General features: G+C 44.3%; 1 protein-coding gene across 1 annotated transcript in view; it reads left to right on the forward strand.

Moving 5' to 3' along the window:
- The window catches only part of bahcc1b (BAH domain and coiled-coil containing 1b), a 236,035-nt gene that overhangs the window by 202,949 nt on the left and 18,310 nt on the right, over positions 1-14,776 (forward strand). Inside the window, exon 25 of the mRNA XM_085963645.1 lies at positions 13,337-13,468. Within this exon, the coding sequence (XP_085819771.1) occupies positions 13,337-13,468 (132 nt within the window). The remainder of the gene's footprint in view (positions 1-13,336; positions 13,469-14,776) is intronic.

Raw genomic sequence — 14,776 nt, forward strand, 5'->3', positions numbered from 1 at the left:
GCTGAGCAGAAATCAGATGGTTGTTGCATCGGAGAATGCAGCAACCATTCTGTCATCTCTGCCGGTGAGATGGGGGAGTCTCCGGTTCCCCAACTGTTGAAGCCTGCAGGAAGAAACAAAGGTAAGTAAACATTTTCTATCACTTTTCACTCACCTCACATACTTACCTCTCCACACTTGCGCCCATCACTCACCTCCACAGCGCACTTTTGGACCCCCCCCTGACCCCCGCATATGTCGGGAAGCCCGCACTATCCCGACGTCGGGAAGCCCGCACTTGCAGGGGTAAAATGGAGTTAATCCTCTTAACTGCCTGTTAACTACCTGTTAACAGGCAGTTAAGTGGCTGTAATCCCTTCCTGCCTCGGGGAGGCGGCTCCCAGCGCGGGTCGGGTACCCGCCTCCTGGGAAGATGGCATGGAGGCGGGTTGGGGGCGGGACAGGCACCCGCCCCCAGATTCTGCCATTTTCCTGGCAGACCCGCCTCCCCAGGGCTGGGAAAATTGCCCCCAACGTATCAAAGAAGGGCGAGAGAAGACCATCAGGCCCATCAAGACCATCTCATCCAGACAACAGTGCAACCCCTGATCCACCCTCTACGCATTTCCTGGAAAGGCAAAAACCAGAAATGAAGTATGGCCAATTCAGGAAAAGCTCTGGGAAATTCTTCTCCAACCCCCTAAGGCAAACAAGGAAGGCTCCAGGAGACTGCTAACAACTCTTTATAACCACAGCTATGTAGAAGCTTATCCTCTCTAACTAGGAATATCCTCTTAGGAATGTGTCACAGTCCTTTTTAACAGACTGTAGCAACTTGTTGCCTACTTCATCTTTCAATAGTCTGTTCCAGAGAGTGATAACTTTCTCTGAAAATATGTACTTCCCAGGATCTAACCTACTTCTTTGCCTAAGTATTTTACATACATGCCTTGTCGTCGTCCTATCTCTAACCATCTCAAATAATCTGTCCAACCAGACTGAATCAAAGCCCTTCATTGCTTTAAAAACCTCAATCATATCCTATCGAACCCTGTGTTTCTCGAAAGTAAATAGCACTAACTCTTAACTAAGCCTGATAACTAAGAGCGCTAAGGCTAGGTATCATTCTGTTAGCCCTTCTATGCAACTTATTCAGAACCTTATTATCCTGGGAAATGTGCGGGGCAAAGATTGGACACAACACTCTCATGTGCAAATGTACCAGGGTCTTTATGGCCATTTTGTACTTAATGGTCCAGCCTAAAACCCTATTTGTTTTCCCTTTAGCCACCTACACTGCTTGTGCACCTTTAATGAGCGATCAGCTATTTCCCCCCGGTATCTTTTTACTTGATCTGTAACATTTAATGGGTACCCCTGCCTGGAGTTTCCGAGCCACAAATGCATTACATTATATTTATCCATGTTAAAGGACATCTGCCACACATGGGCCCATTCCCCTAATTTGTCTGAATCAAGCTGCAACCTGTTGATTTGGTCTGAATTACCAACCCCTGTGCACATTTTCGTGTCATCAGCAAATTAAAAAATAGTTCTATTCATGTCCCCATGTAAATCATTAATGAAAATGATGAACACTAAACAACAACTTGCATTTATATAACACATGTAACGTAGTAAAATGTCCCAAGGTGCTTTGCAGGAGCATTATCAAGCAAAATTTGACACTGAGCCACATAAGGTGATATTAGGACAGATGACCAAAGAGGTCGGTTTTAAGGAGCGTCTTAAAGGAGGAAAGAGAGGTAGAGAGGCGGAGAGGTTTAGGGAGGGAATTCCAGAGCTTAGGGCCTAGGTGCAGCAATGGTGGAGCAATTAAAATTGGGGATGCACAAGAGACCAGAATTAGAGAAGCACAGATATCTCCGAGGGTTGTATGGCTGGAGGAGGTTACAGAGATAGGGAGGGGTGAGACCATAGTCTTAACATGAAGCATTTCCAAGTCATTTCAGTGTCAAGAAGAATGGCAATGGCATGTAGCACATGTTTCAGTTTCACCTCATAGTGCAGCTTAAAATAAGGTCCACTACGAACACTTTGTCTGAGGTGGTGCTAAGGAGTCATGTTCAAATTGAAGCTGCCTCAGAGCTCCACACATAATTGCAAATGCTAAATGCATTGGCAGGGGTGCTGCATAAAGACCAGTGTTTGTCAAGTGCAAAAGTGACAGCAAGATTTAGTTTATGTGCAAAACCACACACGTTATTATAGTTACCCTCCTGAATGACCTTCACCATGTTCATCCTGTTGTCAGTTGCAATCACTCCCAAAGACAAATTAAATGGATAGGCCCACTCATCACTGGAACGTGGGGGAAACTTTGGAGCACTGGCTGCTGTGTGATTGCTCTCTAACTGTGCAACATTTAGAGGTGCAAGTCCACAATAGGTTTCCACAGAGCAGCCATAGGTATGTGGTGTGAAAGTAACCTAACATGTCATTAGTCTAGGATAGATGTTCATTGCAGAGTTGTTCCATGTGTGACTGGTGAGATGAATGACTCTCCTCTCTCTTTCTCTCGGCCTCCCTAACAAAAGACTTTTCTCAAATTGGCCAGAGTAAATTGAATGTGAAAACATAAAGCACAAAAAATATATTGATTACAAACAAATAAGTCATCTTTGGAATCTAATATATTAAATACAACTTTAGCTCAAGTGCAGCAATTTTACTTATCAATTGTAAAACGTAAAGCCAATGGAAAGTAACTTAAAAATATAGACCTTTTGATTACCGTGGAGCATTAGTCACTTGGGAATGGATTGGCAATCCCTTTTAAATGCTGTAGTGCTGTAATGTTGCTTTGTTGGACCTATTGGAATGAGAGGCAGGGATTTCCAGAGTTTAAGGCCTAGGAGCTGAAGGCACAGCCACCAATGGTGGAGCGATTCAAATTGGGGATGCACGAGACCATGAGGTAAATAAACTTCCAATTTCATGAAGTGGTCTTAGGGTGTCTGTTTGATTTTCGATTTCATAGGATATTGTCAGCGTCCTCACTGGCATTTTCTGCAGTTGCATTGCGCGTGTTATGCTAATGTTTCGAGGTGCTTTGAGCCGGATCCGACTAATGCTGGTCATGAAGCAATTCCAAAACAGCTTTAAAAGCATCATTGCGATAAGTAGAAAAATGAGTCCACACACACCTGTCTCCTGCGTCAGTATTAATCTCGGTTTTTAAATGTTCCAAAAGCAAATTTTAACTCCTGGGTGGATGCACGGGTCACCCAGTGGGACAAGCGGTCCATTTTAACAGCCGGGCATCATTAACATTCTGCTGGCCATTGAAAGTCCAACTATCTTCGCATGTACCGAAAGATCAGATTTCCCCAGCAGTGAGGAAGCAGTTTCTGATTTCCCCGTATGTCATGCAAGCGAATCATCAGCAAAATCATATTCTGAGGTGAAGAAAGGAAAGCCAAATTGTCGGGACAGTTATTGTCACAAATCCTGAAGTTAGCAGCTGTAGTGAATGCTTGGTCACAAATTCTGTCGGATTTATTTTTCAGCACTTTCTGAAGAGAAAGGTTGAACTTTGGACCGCCGTAAGTTGCGTCATTTACACATGCTAACTTTTACTGTTTGGTGGCGTGTCTATCCAAGAACCCGTGGAACTGGAACCATCACTGCTAATCCTTTATTTGTCATCAAGAGTTACTGATCATGCACTGCTCCTAAGCAGCTGGATTCTGAAACCAGACTGAGGTTTTTCGGTCTGACAATGCTTCCTGCTCAGATCACTTTTATGGCAGAAGAAGATGGTGTTGACATACCTCCATCGTTATGGTTACCGCTACTACCCATGTTTGCTGCAGATGCTCTCTTGTGAATAAAAATACAGCCTCGGGCAATGCAGCAAAGTAATGACAGCCACAACAGGACACATCTTTTTTGTTGCAGTTTGGGGGAAATCTTTAATTGGATGTGAGAGAGATGTTGAGACTCTTTATAATGTGTATATACTTCATGGAGCTATCCCGCCCCATGCTACAACAGGCACGGAGGAGTGGGAATCCATCCCGGCTCCATTTCGGGCCCAGAATTTGGCACAGGGCAGGCAGCCTCGCCCCATCCGGGAGGCCCGAAGCCGGCCAGAAATTCGTCCTCGGTTCTCGGTCCTCCTTAGGCAGCCTCCACAGGCAGGCCGCGCAATAATAATTCACATTTTCTTTAGCTTAAAATGACTTTGAATTAACAGGGGTAGACTATAATATTTACCCAAAATAAATTACAATACTCTACGTAGCCTATTACAGTAAAACATGGCAATGATTTTGATGCTTTGTACAGTAAAAATGATCTGATTTTTAAATTACTGTTTTGATACTTGATTTGTTGCAGAGTGAGCCACAGTTTACTGAATCAACAAACAATAGCACGCAGACTTAACCCCATCCCTTCAAAGACAAGTTGCAGATCCAGCACCAAAGCAGGGTAAAAAAATTGTCAAATAAAATGCTCCAAGTGCACAAACTTTAGGCTAACAACGTCACAGCTGAGTAAGGAGGCAGCAATGAATAGCTGCTATTATTCACTTTTAGTCCAAATGCATCATTTTTACTCCACCAGTGTTAGCGCCAGAATTAGGCGCTCTCGGTCGCAAAGGGTGTATGTCAGAAGTGCCATTTGAACAACTGCAGAACCTGCAGGAACCATTTTCAGCAGTTTTGCTTTGCTGGCTTCAGCTGAAACCGCGTGTATTTCTTGCTGAAGACAACAGGGAAAACCACAGCTTAGGAAAATCCAGGCTCCGTCCAAACTGTTCTGAGGGTAGCTTGGCGATAACTCAGCTCAATCAAACTGTCAAAATGAGAGTGAATTCAGATCTGTGAACTAGTTTGACAATCGTTGTTGGGTGCAAGCATAATAGCTACATTCCCACTGAAATCAAGGAGATCGTAATTGGCTCAGCATGGATCTCTGCATCTCACTTGTATGACCAACCACTTGAGTGAAGTCAAGCTGCAACTGGGCTGAAGTACCGTTCCTTTAAATGACTGGAAAGAGCCAAGCACAGTCCTATTTAATTAACAATAAGTGGAAACAGCACCTTAAGTGGTTCAAATTGGGCCAAGTCGATTTTCTTAATTAACGTATAAATGAGACAAACTCATCTCTCAGCCCAGTATAGAATGAGCGCGGGCTCAGGACACATTCCAGCAATAATATGAACACAACATAAAATACTGTAGAGCAGACATTCTTATTGGCAAAGCTCATGTATGAACACTTAACGCACTTAAACTACAATCCTGTGGGTGCCATTTTAATGCAGGCATGAAAGCTTAACACTTAACGTAAAAATAGCCACACACACACAAACACATAGGTGAAATTCACTGATCAAAATTTCTACCCTCAGTTGTGATTTATTCTGGACGCATTAGTGCTGGTAACAATGGGTGACTGACAGTGGCTGAATAAGATCAATCCCAGTTTTGTTGCGTGGATTTCCAGGATTTTTACCGGTATTTCGGGGATCATATTCCACAGTTCTGTTCATTTTTAATTAAATCGACTAGTTTATAGTGACTGATGATTAAGTCCGTCATCGTGCCCGCATTCTCCACCAAACGAGAGTGCACGGAATTGGAGGTAACTTTAGGATGTGGTCAGTAATTGGTTGAGAGGTAGGTGACGGCGAGTCTGGATAAAGGGAACGTTCTCTGATTGGCAGGATATGATCAGTGGCATTCCCCAGCGATCTGTACTGCGGCCTTCACTTTTCTCCAAATAAATCAATAGCTTGGATGAAGGAATTGGAAGTTGTATATCCAAGTTTGCAGATAACATTAAGTTGCGAGGCACAGTAAGTTGTGTAAGTGGGAGCAGGAAGTTACAAAGGGACGTGGACAGACTAAGTGAGTGGACAAAAATGTAGGGAAGCATGAGGTCATCCACTTTGGATCCAAGAAAGACAAATTGGAATATTTTCTGGTTGACACGGCCCTCGACCGGGTCCGTTCTATCTCCCGCACTTCAGCCCTCACCCCTGCCCCTCCCTCCCGGAACCACGATAGGGTTCCCCTTGTCCTCACCTTTCACCCCACCAGCCTCCACATTCAACGGATCATCCTCCACCATTTCCGCCACCTCCAACGTGATCCCACCACCAAACGCCTCTTCCCCTCCCCTTTCAGCATTCCGCAGGGACCGCTCCTTCCGAGACACCCTAGTCCACTCCTCTATCACCCCTTCCCCTTTGCCTGGCACCTTCCCGTGCAAGCGCAGGAGATGCAACACCTGCCCACATACCTCCCCCCTTCCCACTGTCCAGGGCCACAAACACCCCTTCCAGGTGAAACAGCGATTTACTTGTACTTCTTGCAATCTAGTATACTGTATTCGCTGCTCACGATGTGGTCTCCTCTACATTGGGGAGACCAAACGCAGATTGGGTGACTGCTTTGCGGAACACCTCCGTTCAGTCCATAAGGGTGACCCCGAGCTTCCGGTCGCCTGTCATTTCAATTCACCGCTCCATTCCCACTCAGACCTCACCGTCTGCAGCCTCTTGCATTGTTCCACGGAAGCTCACCGCAAACTCGAGGAACAGCACCTCATCTTCCGATTAGGCACTTTACAGCCTTTCAGACTCAATATCGAGTTCAACAACTTTAGATCATAACCTCGCCCCCTATTATAATTTTATATTTTTTATCCACACTTTTGCTTTGTGACTTTTCCTTTTTATTCCCTCTCTCCCACATGGCAGCTGTCTCTCACTCTGCCAGCGCATTTCACACTTCATCTAGAGCCATTGTCTGTTTCTTTACCTGTCCTATTACCATCTCGTCTCACCTTGAATATCTCTTAATGTCTCTTCTTTCATCCCCTCCCCCATTTCCCAGCCCCCAAACTGCCTTTTGTTTCATTTCCAGCCTTTTCTCTCAGTTCTGTAGAAGGGTTTCGACCCAAAACGTTGACTCTATTTCTCTCTCCACAGATGTTGCCTGGCCTGCTGAGTTTTTCCAGCATTTTCTGTTGTTATTTTGGAATATTTTCTTAATGGGGAGAGATTAGGAACTGTGGAGGTGCAAAGGAATTTGGATGTCCATGTACAAAAATCATCAAACGCTAGTGCACAGGTACAAAAAGTAATCAAAAAGGCTGATGGACTGTTGGCCTGTAGCTCAAAAGGATGGGAATACTAAAGTGAGGAAGTGATAGTTCAGTTGTACAGAGCCTTGGTCAGACCCCATCTGAAGTACTATGTTCAGGTTTGGGCACCACATGCCAAGAAGGATATATTGGCCTCCGAGTAGAGCGCAGATTCACCAGAATGATACCACGGGTTAAATAATGAGAACAGGTTGCATAAACTTGGTTGGTATTCCCTTGAGTTTACAAGGTTGAAGGGTGATCTAATTGAGGTGTTTAAAATGATTAAGAGATTCAATAGGTTACAGAGAAGCTATTCCCTCTGGTGGAGGAATCCAGAAGACGAGAGCACAATCTTAAAATTAGAGCTGGACCATTTAGGAGCGAAATCAGGAAGCACTTTTCAGGCAAAGGGTAGTGGAAATCTGGAACACTCTCCCCCAAAATGCCGTGGTCCTGAGTCAAGTGAAATTTTCAAGACTGAGATTGCTAGATTTTTCTTAATTAAGGGGTATCAAGCGATAGGGAGCAAATGCGGGTAAGTGAAGTTGAGGTACAGATCAGTCATGATCTTACTGGAATGGCAGAACAGGCTCGAGGGGCTGAATGGCCTACTCCTGTTCATATTTATTATGTGATTTTTTTTTTTTATAGGTGTTTTGGAGACTGTTCTGTGATATTGTCCATTTTTCCATGAAAACTGCAAATCAATGGCCTTGCCCAGGAGCCACTCTCTTACTGTGCTGGGTGGATTAATGTGGCGTGCATTCAAGCAACATTTGAGGAGTAAAAGGAAAACAAAAGATCTGGTTAACTTAAATATTTCACCAATAGATAAGGGCGCCGTGGGTCAGTTCTACAGCTTTGCTACAATTGTCAGCAGAAAAAAAAACAATATCATATAATTATCTACCGAAGGCCACTTCCACAGCCGCTGCGCAAACATTTAAATTTGAATTAGTACTCCATTAAGGTGATGGATTTGTGGAGCATGCTGAATATTGCAAGCTGTGTAAATGATGCTGCTACTCACATTGAGAGAGGGGTGATGGATGTTGATAATATTGGAGTGAAGTGGAGAGAAATGCCACTGGTATGAATGTTTGAGATGAGAACAGACTGGTCATATCCGTCACTGACTAGCTCCAAGGTCGAATGTGACTGGGGAGTACAAGATCCAGATGTCGTTTATCAAAACCTAGTGGGAAGTTTTGCTATTAACTCCCTCTGACTCAGGCCTTTTGCCTGAAATAAGAGTAGTAGTTCAGACAAGGAGGTATGTGTAGGCCCTTTCGATCTCTTTTGCTTTTTTAAAATAATACCTCCATTCTTAGTCAAGATTTTCTTTTTTATTCTCATTAGGAATGACCATAGGCCGCCAGCCTTCTGTAGACGTGATGGTATAGGTCACAGATGACTCCATGAGTGCCGCAATTGGCCATTGAGAGGATTAATTTACCTCTGGCAAAGATAATGGGGTAGGAATTGGACCCCGTTGCGCCCGTTTTTCGTGCGTCAACGTCCTGCGCCCCAAGGACGCTTGGAAAAAAAAGTCTGACCTGAAATTGGGTCGGGTCATCTTTCAGGCATCCCTGGCAACCGCCTAAAAACAGGCTTCCCTTACATATGTAAATGAGGAGCAGAACGCCTGTTTTAGGCTTCCTCTCACAAATTCAGCAGCGATGGGCGAGACTGGCGCTTCTTCTAAAGGTCAGGTTTTTCAAAGCTTCCTGTGGAGTCAGGAAGAGCAAGAGTGCATCCCCGACTCAGCAGTCCAAACCATTGCCCCGAACCATTGCCTGCTGCAACCCCTCTCCTGGGACTTACCTTTGGGCCGCTGTTGGAAAGGCAAGAACCCCAATATTCTTCTGAGTAAAATGAGCGAGCTGCCTATGGCGGCACGACAGGCAGCTCACAAAAAAAAATATTAATGAGGCTCGATGCCTTACTTTGGGCCGGCCTCGGGCCTCTCTGTTGGGGCCTCTGATTCGAGGCCTGAAAACAGGCCCGGACTAATTTCTATTCCAATATGTCAATTTTCTCCTCTCGTCTGAGCTGTGTCCCGCCAAAGTACATCGCTTCACCTCGTGCTTTATACATTCTCTCTGTCAAAAGGTTGTAACTGAGATTCTAGTCTGTAACCATCTGGTTGAGAGCCAGATGCTCCAGTGCTGGTGTGATTGGGCACAGATCAATTCTCTGACACGCATCAACACTGACAGTCAGTCTACCTTGTTAAAAAAAAATTAACTAAAATCTGGCTAGTCGCATTATCTAATCAAGTGAAGTCTAGACTAGTAATTATTAGTGTTATTATGCTCATTTTATTAATTATTTAATTATAAGGTTCAGATTTTTTTTTAACATTTCAATGATTCTTACCCACAGATACAGTATATACCTGAGAAAAGATAGCTATGTTTGTACTCCCTCTGTCAGTGAAAGATGCTAGCTAATTGAATCAGAAATATGTTGCTACCTGTAACTTTCAGGACAGCTTCTTTTTTAAGTTTAATCTGTTAACAACGACTTGTCCAAGTGGTGAGATTGAATATTTATTATTTAGAACATGTGTCAGTATGCTTTTCAGCACAGGATAGTCCTCGAATAATTCTCAGCTTGACAGTGGTAATTTCATGCAGGCAAGGATCGCAGCAGGAGTTAACTTAATGCACTGCAAAAAAACACAATGATCGATCACACACCACGAAAACACCAAAGTGCATCCGTACTTGGTGTCTGTGCCATAGCTGCAACAGGTTAAAAAATAAACTCAAATCCACAGTCCATCCATTCATTACACCTGCAATAACTTGAAAATGTTGCTTATAATCAGACCTGCATATAATTAAGAGTCATGACGCCAATACCCAACAAGAGATCAATCGAGTAGTTCTTAGGGATTTTGTGAAATTTATCACCAATCAGTAGCAACTGGTGCCTACTGTCAAAAAGTGCTATATCTATCTGTACTGACATGAAACACTGGTTCGGCCTCAATTGGAGTATTGTGTCCAATTCTGGGCACCGCACTTTAGGAAGGATGTGAAGGCCTTAGAGAGGGTGCAGAAAAGATTTACAAGACTGGTTCCAGGGATGAGGGACTCCAGTTACGTGGATAGACTGGAGAAACTGGGGTGGTTCTCCTTAGAGCAGAGAAGGTTGAGAGGAGATTTGATAGAGGTGTTCAAAATCATGAGGGTTCTGGACAGAGTTGATAGAGAGAAACCGTTCCCATTGGCGGAAGGGGCGAGAACCAGAGGACACAGATTTAAGGTGACTGGCAGAAGAACCAAAGGCGACATGAGGAAAAACTTTTTTACTCAGCGAGTGGTTAGGATCTGGAATGCAATGCCTGAAAGGGTGGTGGAGGCAGATTCAATCAGGGTTTTCAAAAGGGAGTTGGATAAGTACCTGAAGGAAAAAAATTTGCAGGGCTACGGGGAAAGGGCGGGGGAGTGGGACTAGCTGAGGTGCTCGTGCAGAGAGCTGGCACGGGCTCGACGGGCTGAATGGGCGCCTTCTGTGCTGTAACTATTCCATGATTCTATGACTGAATACTTAATTGCACTACAAAAATGCATTAATTCCAGCTGAGCTAGAGGAAATGCCACCATCACTTCTAAATGTGTACAATACCAGCCTGGAACTAAATTCAGCATTCCCAACTTGATATTTTCTCCATTTTATCAAATGCGTCATTCGTGATGCTGAACCAGCCATCTTATATAGTGTGATTTAGGGAAAGAAAGGAAGGCTTGTATTTATATAGCGCCTTTCACGACTTCAGGACGTCCTGAAGCGTTTCACAGCCAATGAAGTACTTTTGAATTGCAGTCACCGTTGTAATTTAGGAAACGCAGCAGCCAGTTTTCACACACAAGGTCCCACAAACTCTCTCTTCTCTTAGGCAGTCCCTCTGAACCGAGGATGACTTGCTTCCACATTAAAAATGAGTTCGCAGGTGACTGATGAGTCCAATGCGGGACCTACAGTCTCTGTCACAGGTGGGGCAGACGGTGGTTGAAGGGGCGGGCGCTTGGGTTGACGTGCGCTGCTTGCGCTTGGCTTCTGCTTGCTCCCGGCGAAGAGACTCTGGGTGTTCGGCGCCTTCCCAGATGCTTCTCCTCCACTTTGTGCGGTCTTGGGCCAGGGATTCCCAGGTGTCGGTGGGGATGTTGCACTTTTTCAAGGAGGCTTTGAGGGTGTCCTTGAAGCATTTCCTCTGCCCACCTGGGGCGCTCTTGCCATGCCAGAGCTCCGAGTAGAGCACTTGTTTTGGAAGTCTCGTATCGGGCATGCGGACAATGTGACCCGTCCATCGGAGCTGATTGAGCGTGGTCAAAGCTTCGATGCTGGGGATGTTGGCCTGAGCAAGAAAACTGACGGTGCGCCTATCCTGCCAATGGATTTGCAGGATCTTGCAGAGGCAGCGTTGGTGGTACCTCTCCAGTGCTGTGAGGTGCCTGCTGTACATGGTCCATGTCTCTGAGGCATACAGCAGGGCGGGTATCACTGCTGCTCTGTAGACCATGAGCTTAGTACCGGGTTTGAGGTCCTGGTCTTCAAACACTCTCTTCCTCAGGCGACCGAAGGCTGCACTGGCACACTGAAGGCGGTGTTGGACTTCGTCGTCGACGTCTGCCCTTGTTGACAGTAGGCTCCCGAGGTATGGAAAGTGGTCCACGTTGTCCAAGGCCTTGTTGTAGATTTTGATAATCGGGGGGCAGTACTATGTGGCGGGGACAGGTTGGTAGAGGACCTTTGTCTTACGGATGTTTAGTGTAAGGCCCATGCTCTCGTACGCTTCAGTGAAGGTGTTGACGATGGTTTGGAGTTCGACCTCCGAGTGAGCGCAGACGCAAGCGTCGTCTGCATACTGTAATTCGCTGACAGAGGAAGGGACGACCTTGGATCTGGACTGGAGGTGACGGAGGTTGAACAGTTTCCCGTTTGTTCTGTAAATTAGCTCCACTCCAGTGGGGAGCTTACTGAGGGTGAGATGGAGCATTGCAGCATTGGTCCACAAGGTCCCACAAACAGCAATGTGATAATGACCAGATAATCTGTGTTTAGTGATGTTGGTTGATGGATAAATATTCGCCAAGGGGGTCTCCAAGAACAGCAAAATGTTGCCATGACAAACAAGATTGTATTATAAACCCATTGTAGCAGATATATGAGAGGGAGATCTCTATATAATATATAAATATATAGCGGGGGAGTCCAGAACCAGGGGTCACAGTCTAAAGATAAGGGGTAAGCCATTTAGGACAGAGATGAGGAGGAATTTCTTCACCCAGAGAGTGGTGAACCTGTGGAATTCTCTACCACACAAGGCATATGAGGCCAATTCATCAGATATATTCAAGAAGGAGTTGGATATATTTCTTAAGGCTAAAGGGATCAAGGGATATGGGGAGAAGGCAGGGACAGGGTACTGAGTTTGGATGATCAGCCATGATCTCATTGAATGGCGGAGCAGGCTCGAGGGGCCGAGTGGCCTACTGCTGCTCCTATCTTCTATGTTTCTAGATAGATAGAAAGAAAGGGAATCTATTAAACAAACCGTGGAAAAAACTGCTACTTCCTCCACCATTTCAGTAACTGGGAGGGAGAGAGATTGCTTCTATGTACTATGTGCAATGAAATTGGAAAGTGTTTTTTAGAAACAGAATAACAAGTCTTTTAAATGTACAGTCCACAGAGGAAATCCCCCTCTCCCCCAGGTATTGCCCAGGATCAATGCAGTTTTGGTGTTACAACACAACCTTGCAACCTGGAATTATAAATATTTATATGCATAGTAATTAAATATTATGTTACAGGAAAACTGCTGATGATTTATGAGCAGATTTTTACTTATACACTTTCTCCCTGACTTAGTAAAGACTGGTTTTGAAAATGTTACTATAAATAACTTGTTTGTCCTGCATGTTACACATAGCCGGAGTCTGGATTTGAGTATGTACACTGTTAAAGAATTCATACGCTGAAATTTAAAATGATTGAAATGATTGTATCATGGCTCATTTGAAAAGTTGCACATTTAAGATAAATAATTGGTGGCTTAATGGTGGTGAATGTTGCGATTTGTGTTGAATGGCGCACATAACTTTATTTTACCAAAAAAGGAAACTACAGACGAGGTAACTGCTAATGCGCAGTGTAGTCATCTCCTGTTGCCTGTACCCTCCCTGTAACCAGAGCCTCTCCTGTGCTTTCTTATGTCTAGCAGGCAGCTCCAGTGATGAGGAAGAAGAGGAGGATGGAGATGATTTTGTCACGGTGGAGTTTGATGATGGCGATGTGGGACGAATTTCTCTGTCAAATATCCGTCTTCTCCCTCTAGATTATAAAATACAGTGTGAGTAATCCTGGGAAACAAAATTACCAATTCTTTTTGCTGCAGTTTGGTCACAGAATGTTTACAAGCAAAGATATTTTTGAACTTGGGGAACCTCTCAAATACCTAATGCCAGAGAATTGTTTCGTAAATTATAAATTTATATTATGTATTATCTAAATCTAGCCAAAGACCAACAAAATATTACTTAGGTGCTTCATAAAAGTCTTATTTTACACTGAAAATAAAATTACCTTTAGGGTTAAGACTAAATCAAAACATCCAAGAAGTATTTCTGTACAGGCTCTTTATACCATTTGTTTCTTTTACTCTCCAGTTTTCTTCCCTCCCTCCTGAAAGTGTTGACTCCCCCACTGCGGTGTGGTTCCGCGGGCAGCAGTCACGCTCTGACCCCTTGCCCAGTGACCAATACTCATGTGTAAGCCACAACAGTTACTGTTGGCAGGCTATCTGATCTTTGGGGGGGCGCCACAAACATCTCCTTGCCCATCTCCTCACCCAGAACCCAAACATGTGCAGCTCCAGCAGAGAGCACAGGACAGCGACTGAGAACAGGAACCCTGACCAATTTGTACCTCTCCTCCTAACTCAAGGGGGAGCATTCATTGTAGTACAACTGTCACCATCCAGGCTGAAGCCAGTGACTCAGAACACACCAGGAATTGCACTTGGGACCTTCCCAGTCTGAGTGGCCCAGAGACAGTGATTTAAAAAAAAATCTCTCCACCATAATGATAGCCTTTACGATATCTTTGAAAGACAAGCCCTGACTTTTACAGAACAAAACTGAAAAAAATCCATCCCCAAATACACATGTAGACGGTAATTTACATGCAAGAAGTGAATGGGAGAATCTTTTACAAGTATGAAGAGCTATAATTCATGAGTACTGCAAGTACGTGTGTGAGTTATGCGGCCCATTCAACCGAGTGAAAGATCACCTGTGTTTCCCACTCCCCAGTGAGTTAATTATTCTTGTTTGCTGAAATATTGAAAAAAAAATCCATTATTTAGAGGATATAAAAATGTATCATGCACTTGTGAGCTGTTCAAGTCATGTTTGCTTAGTATGTTGTTTAATATACTGATGAGCAATGATATTAAAATATTATGATAATGCACGCTAGGAAATAAAGTTGAAAAATTAATCTTCTTTAATGATCCGAATCTGAATTTTTTTTCTAGTTTTCTCTGTCTCCTTTCCCCTTCCCCGCCAAGGCATTAACTCCTTGCTGGAGTAGGGTTCCATGGGTGCTGGCATCCATAGGTAATTCACCCAAATGGTCAGTCTCCGTGTCGAAGCCGAGG

Source organism: Somniosus microcephalus, chromosome 21, assembly GCF_052327205.1.
Source record: "Somniosus microcephalus isolate GS21.2 chromosome 21, FLI_Smic_1.0, whole genome shotgun sequence".
NCBI classification, from domain to species: Eukaryota; Metazoa; Chordata; class Chondrichthyes; order Squaliformes; family Somniosidae; genus Somniosus; species Somniosus microcephalus.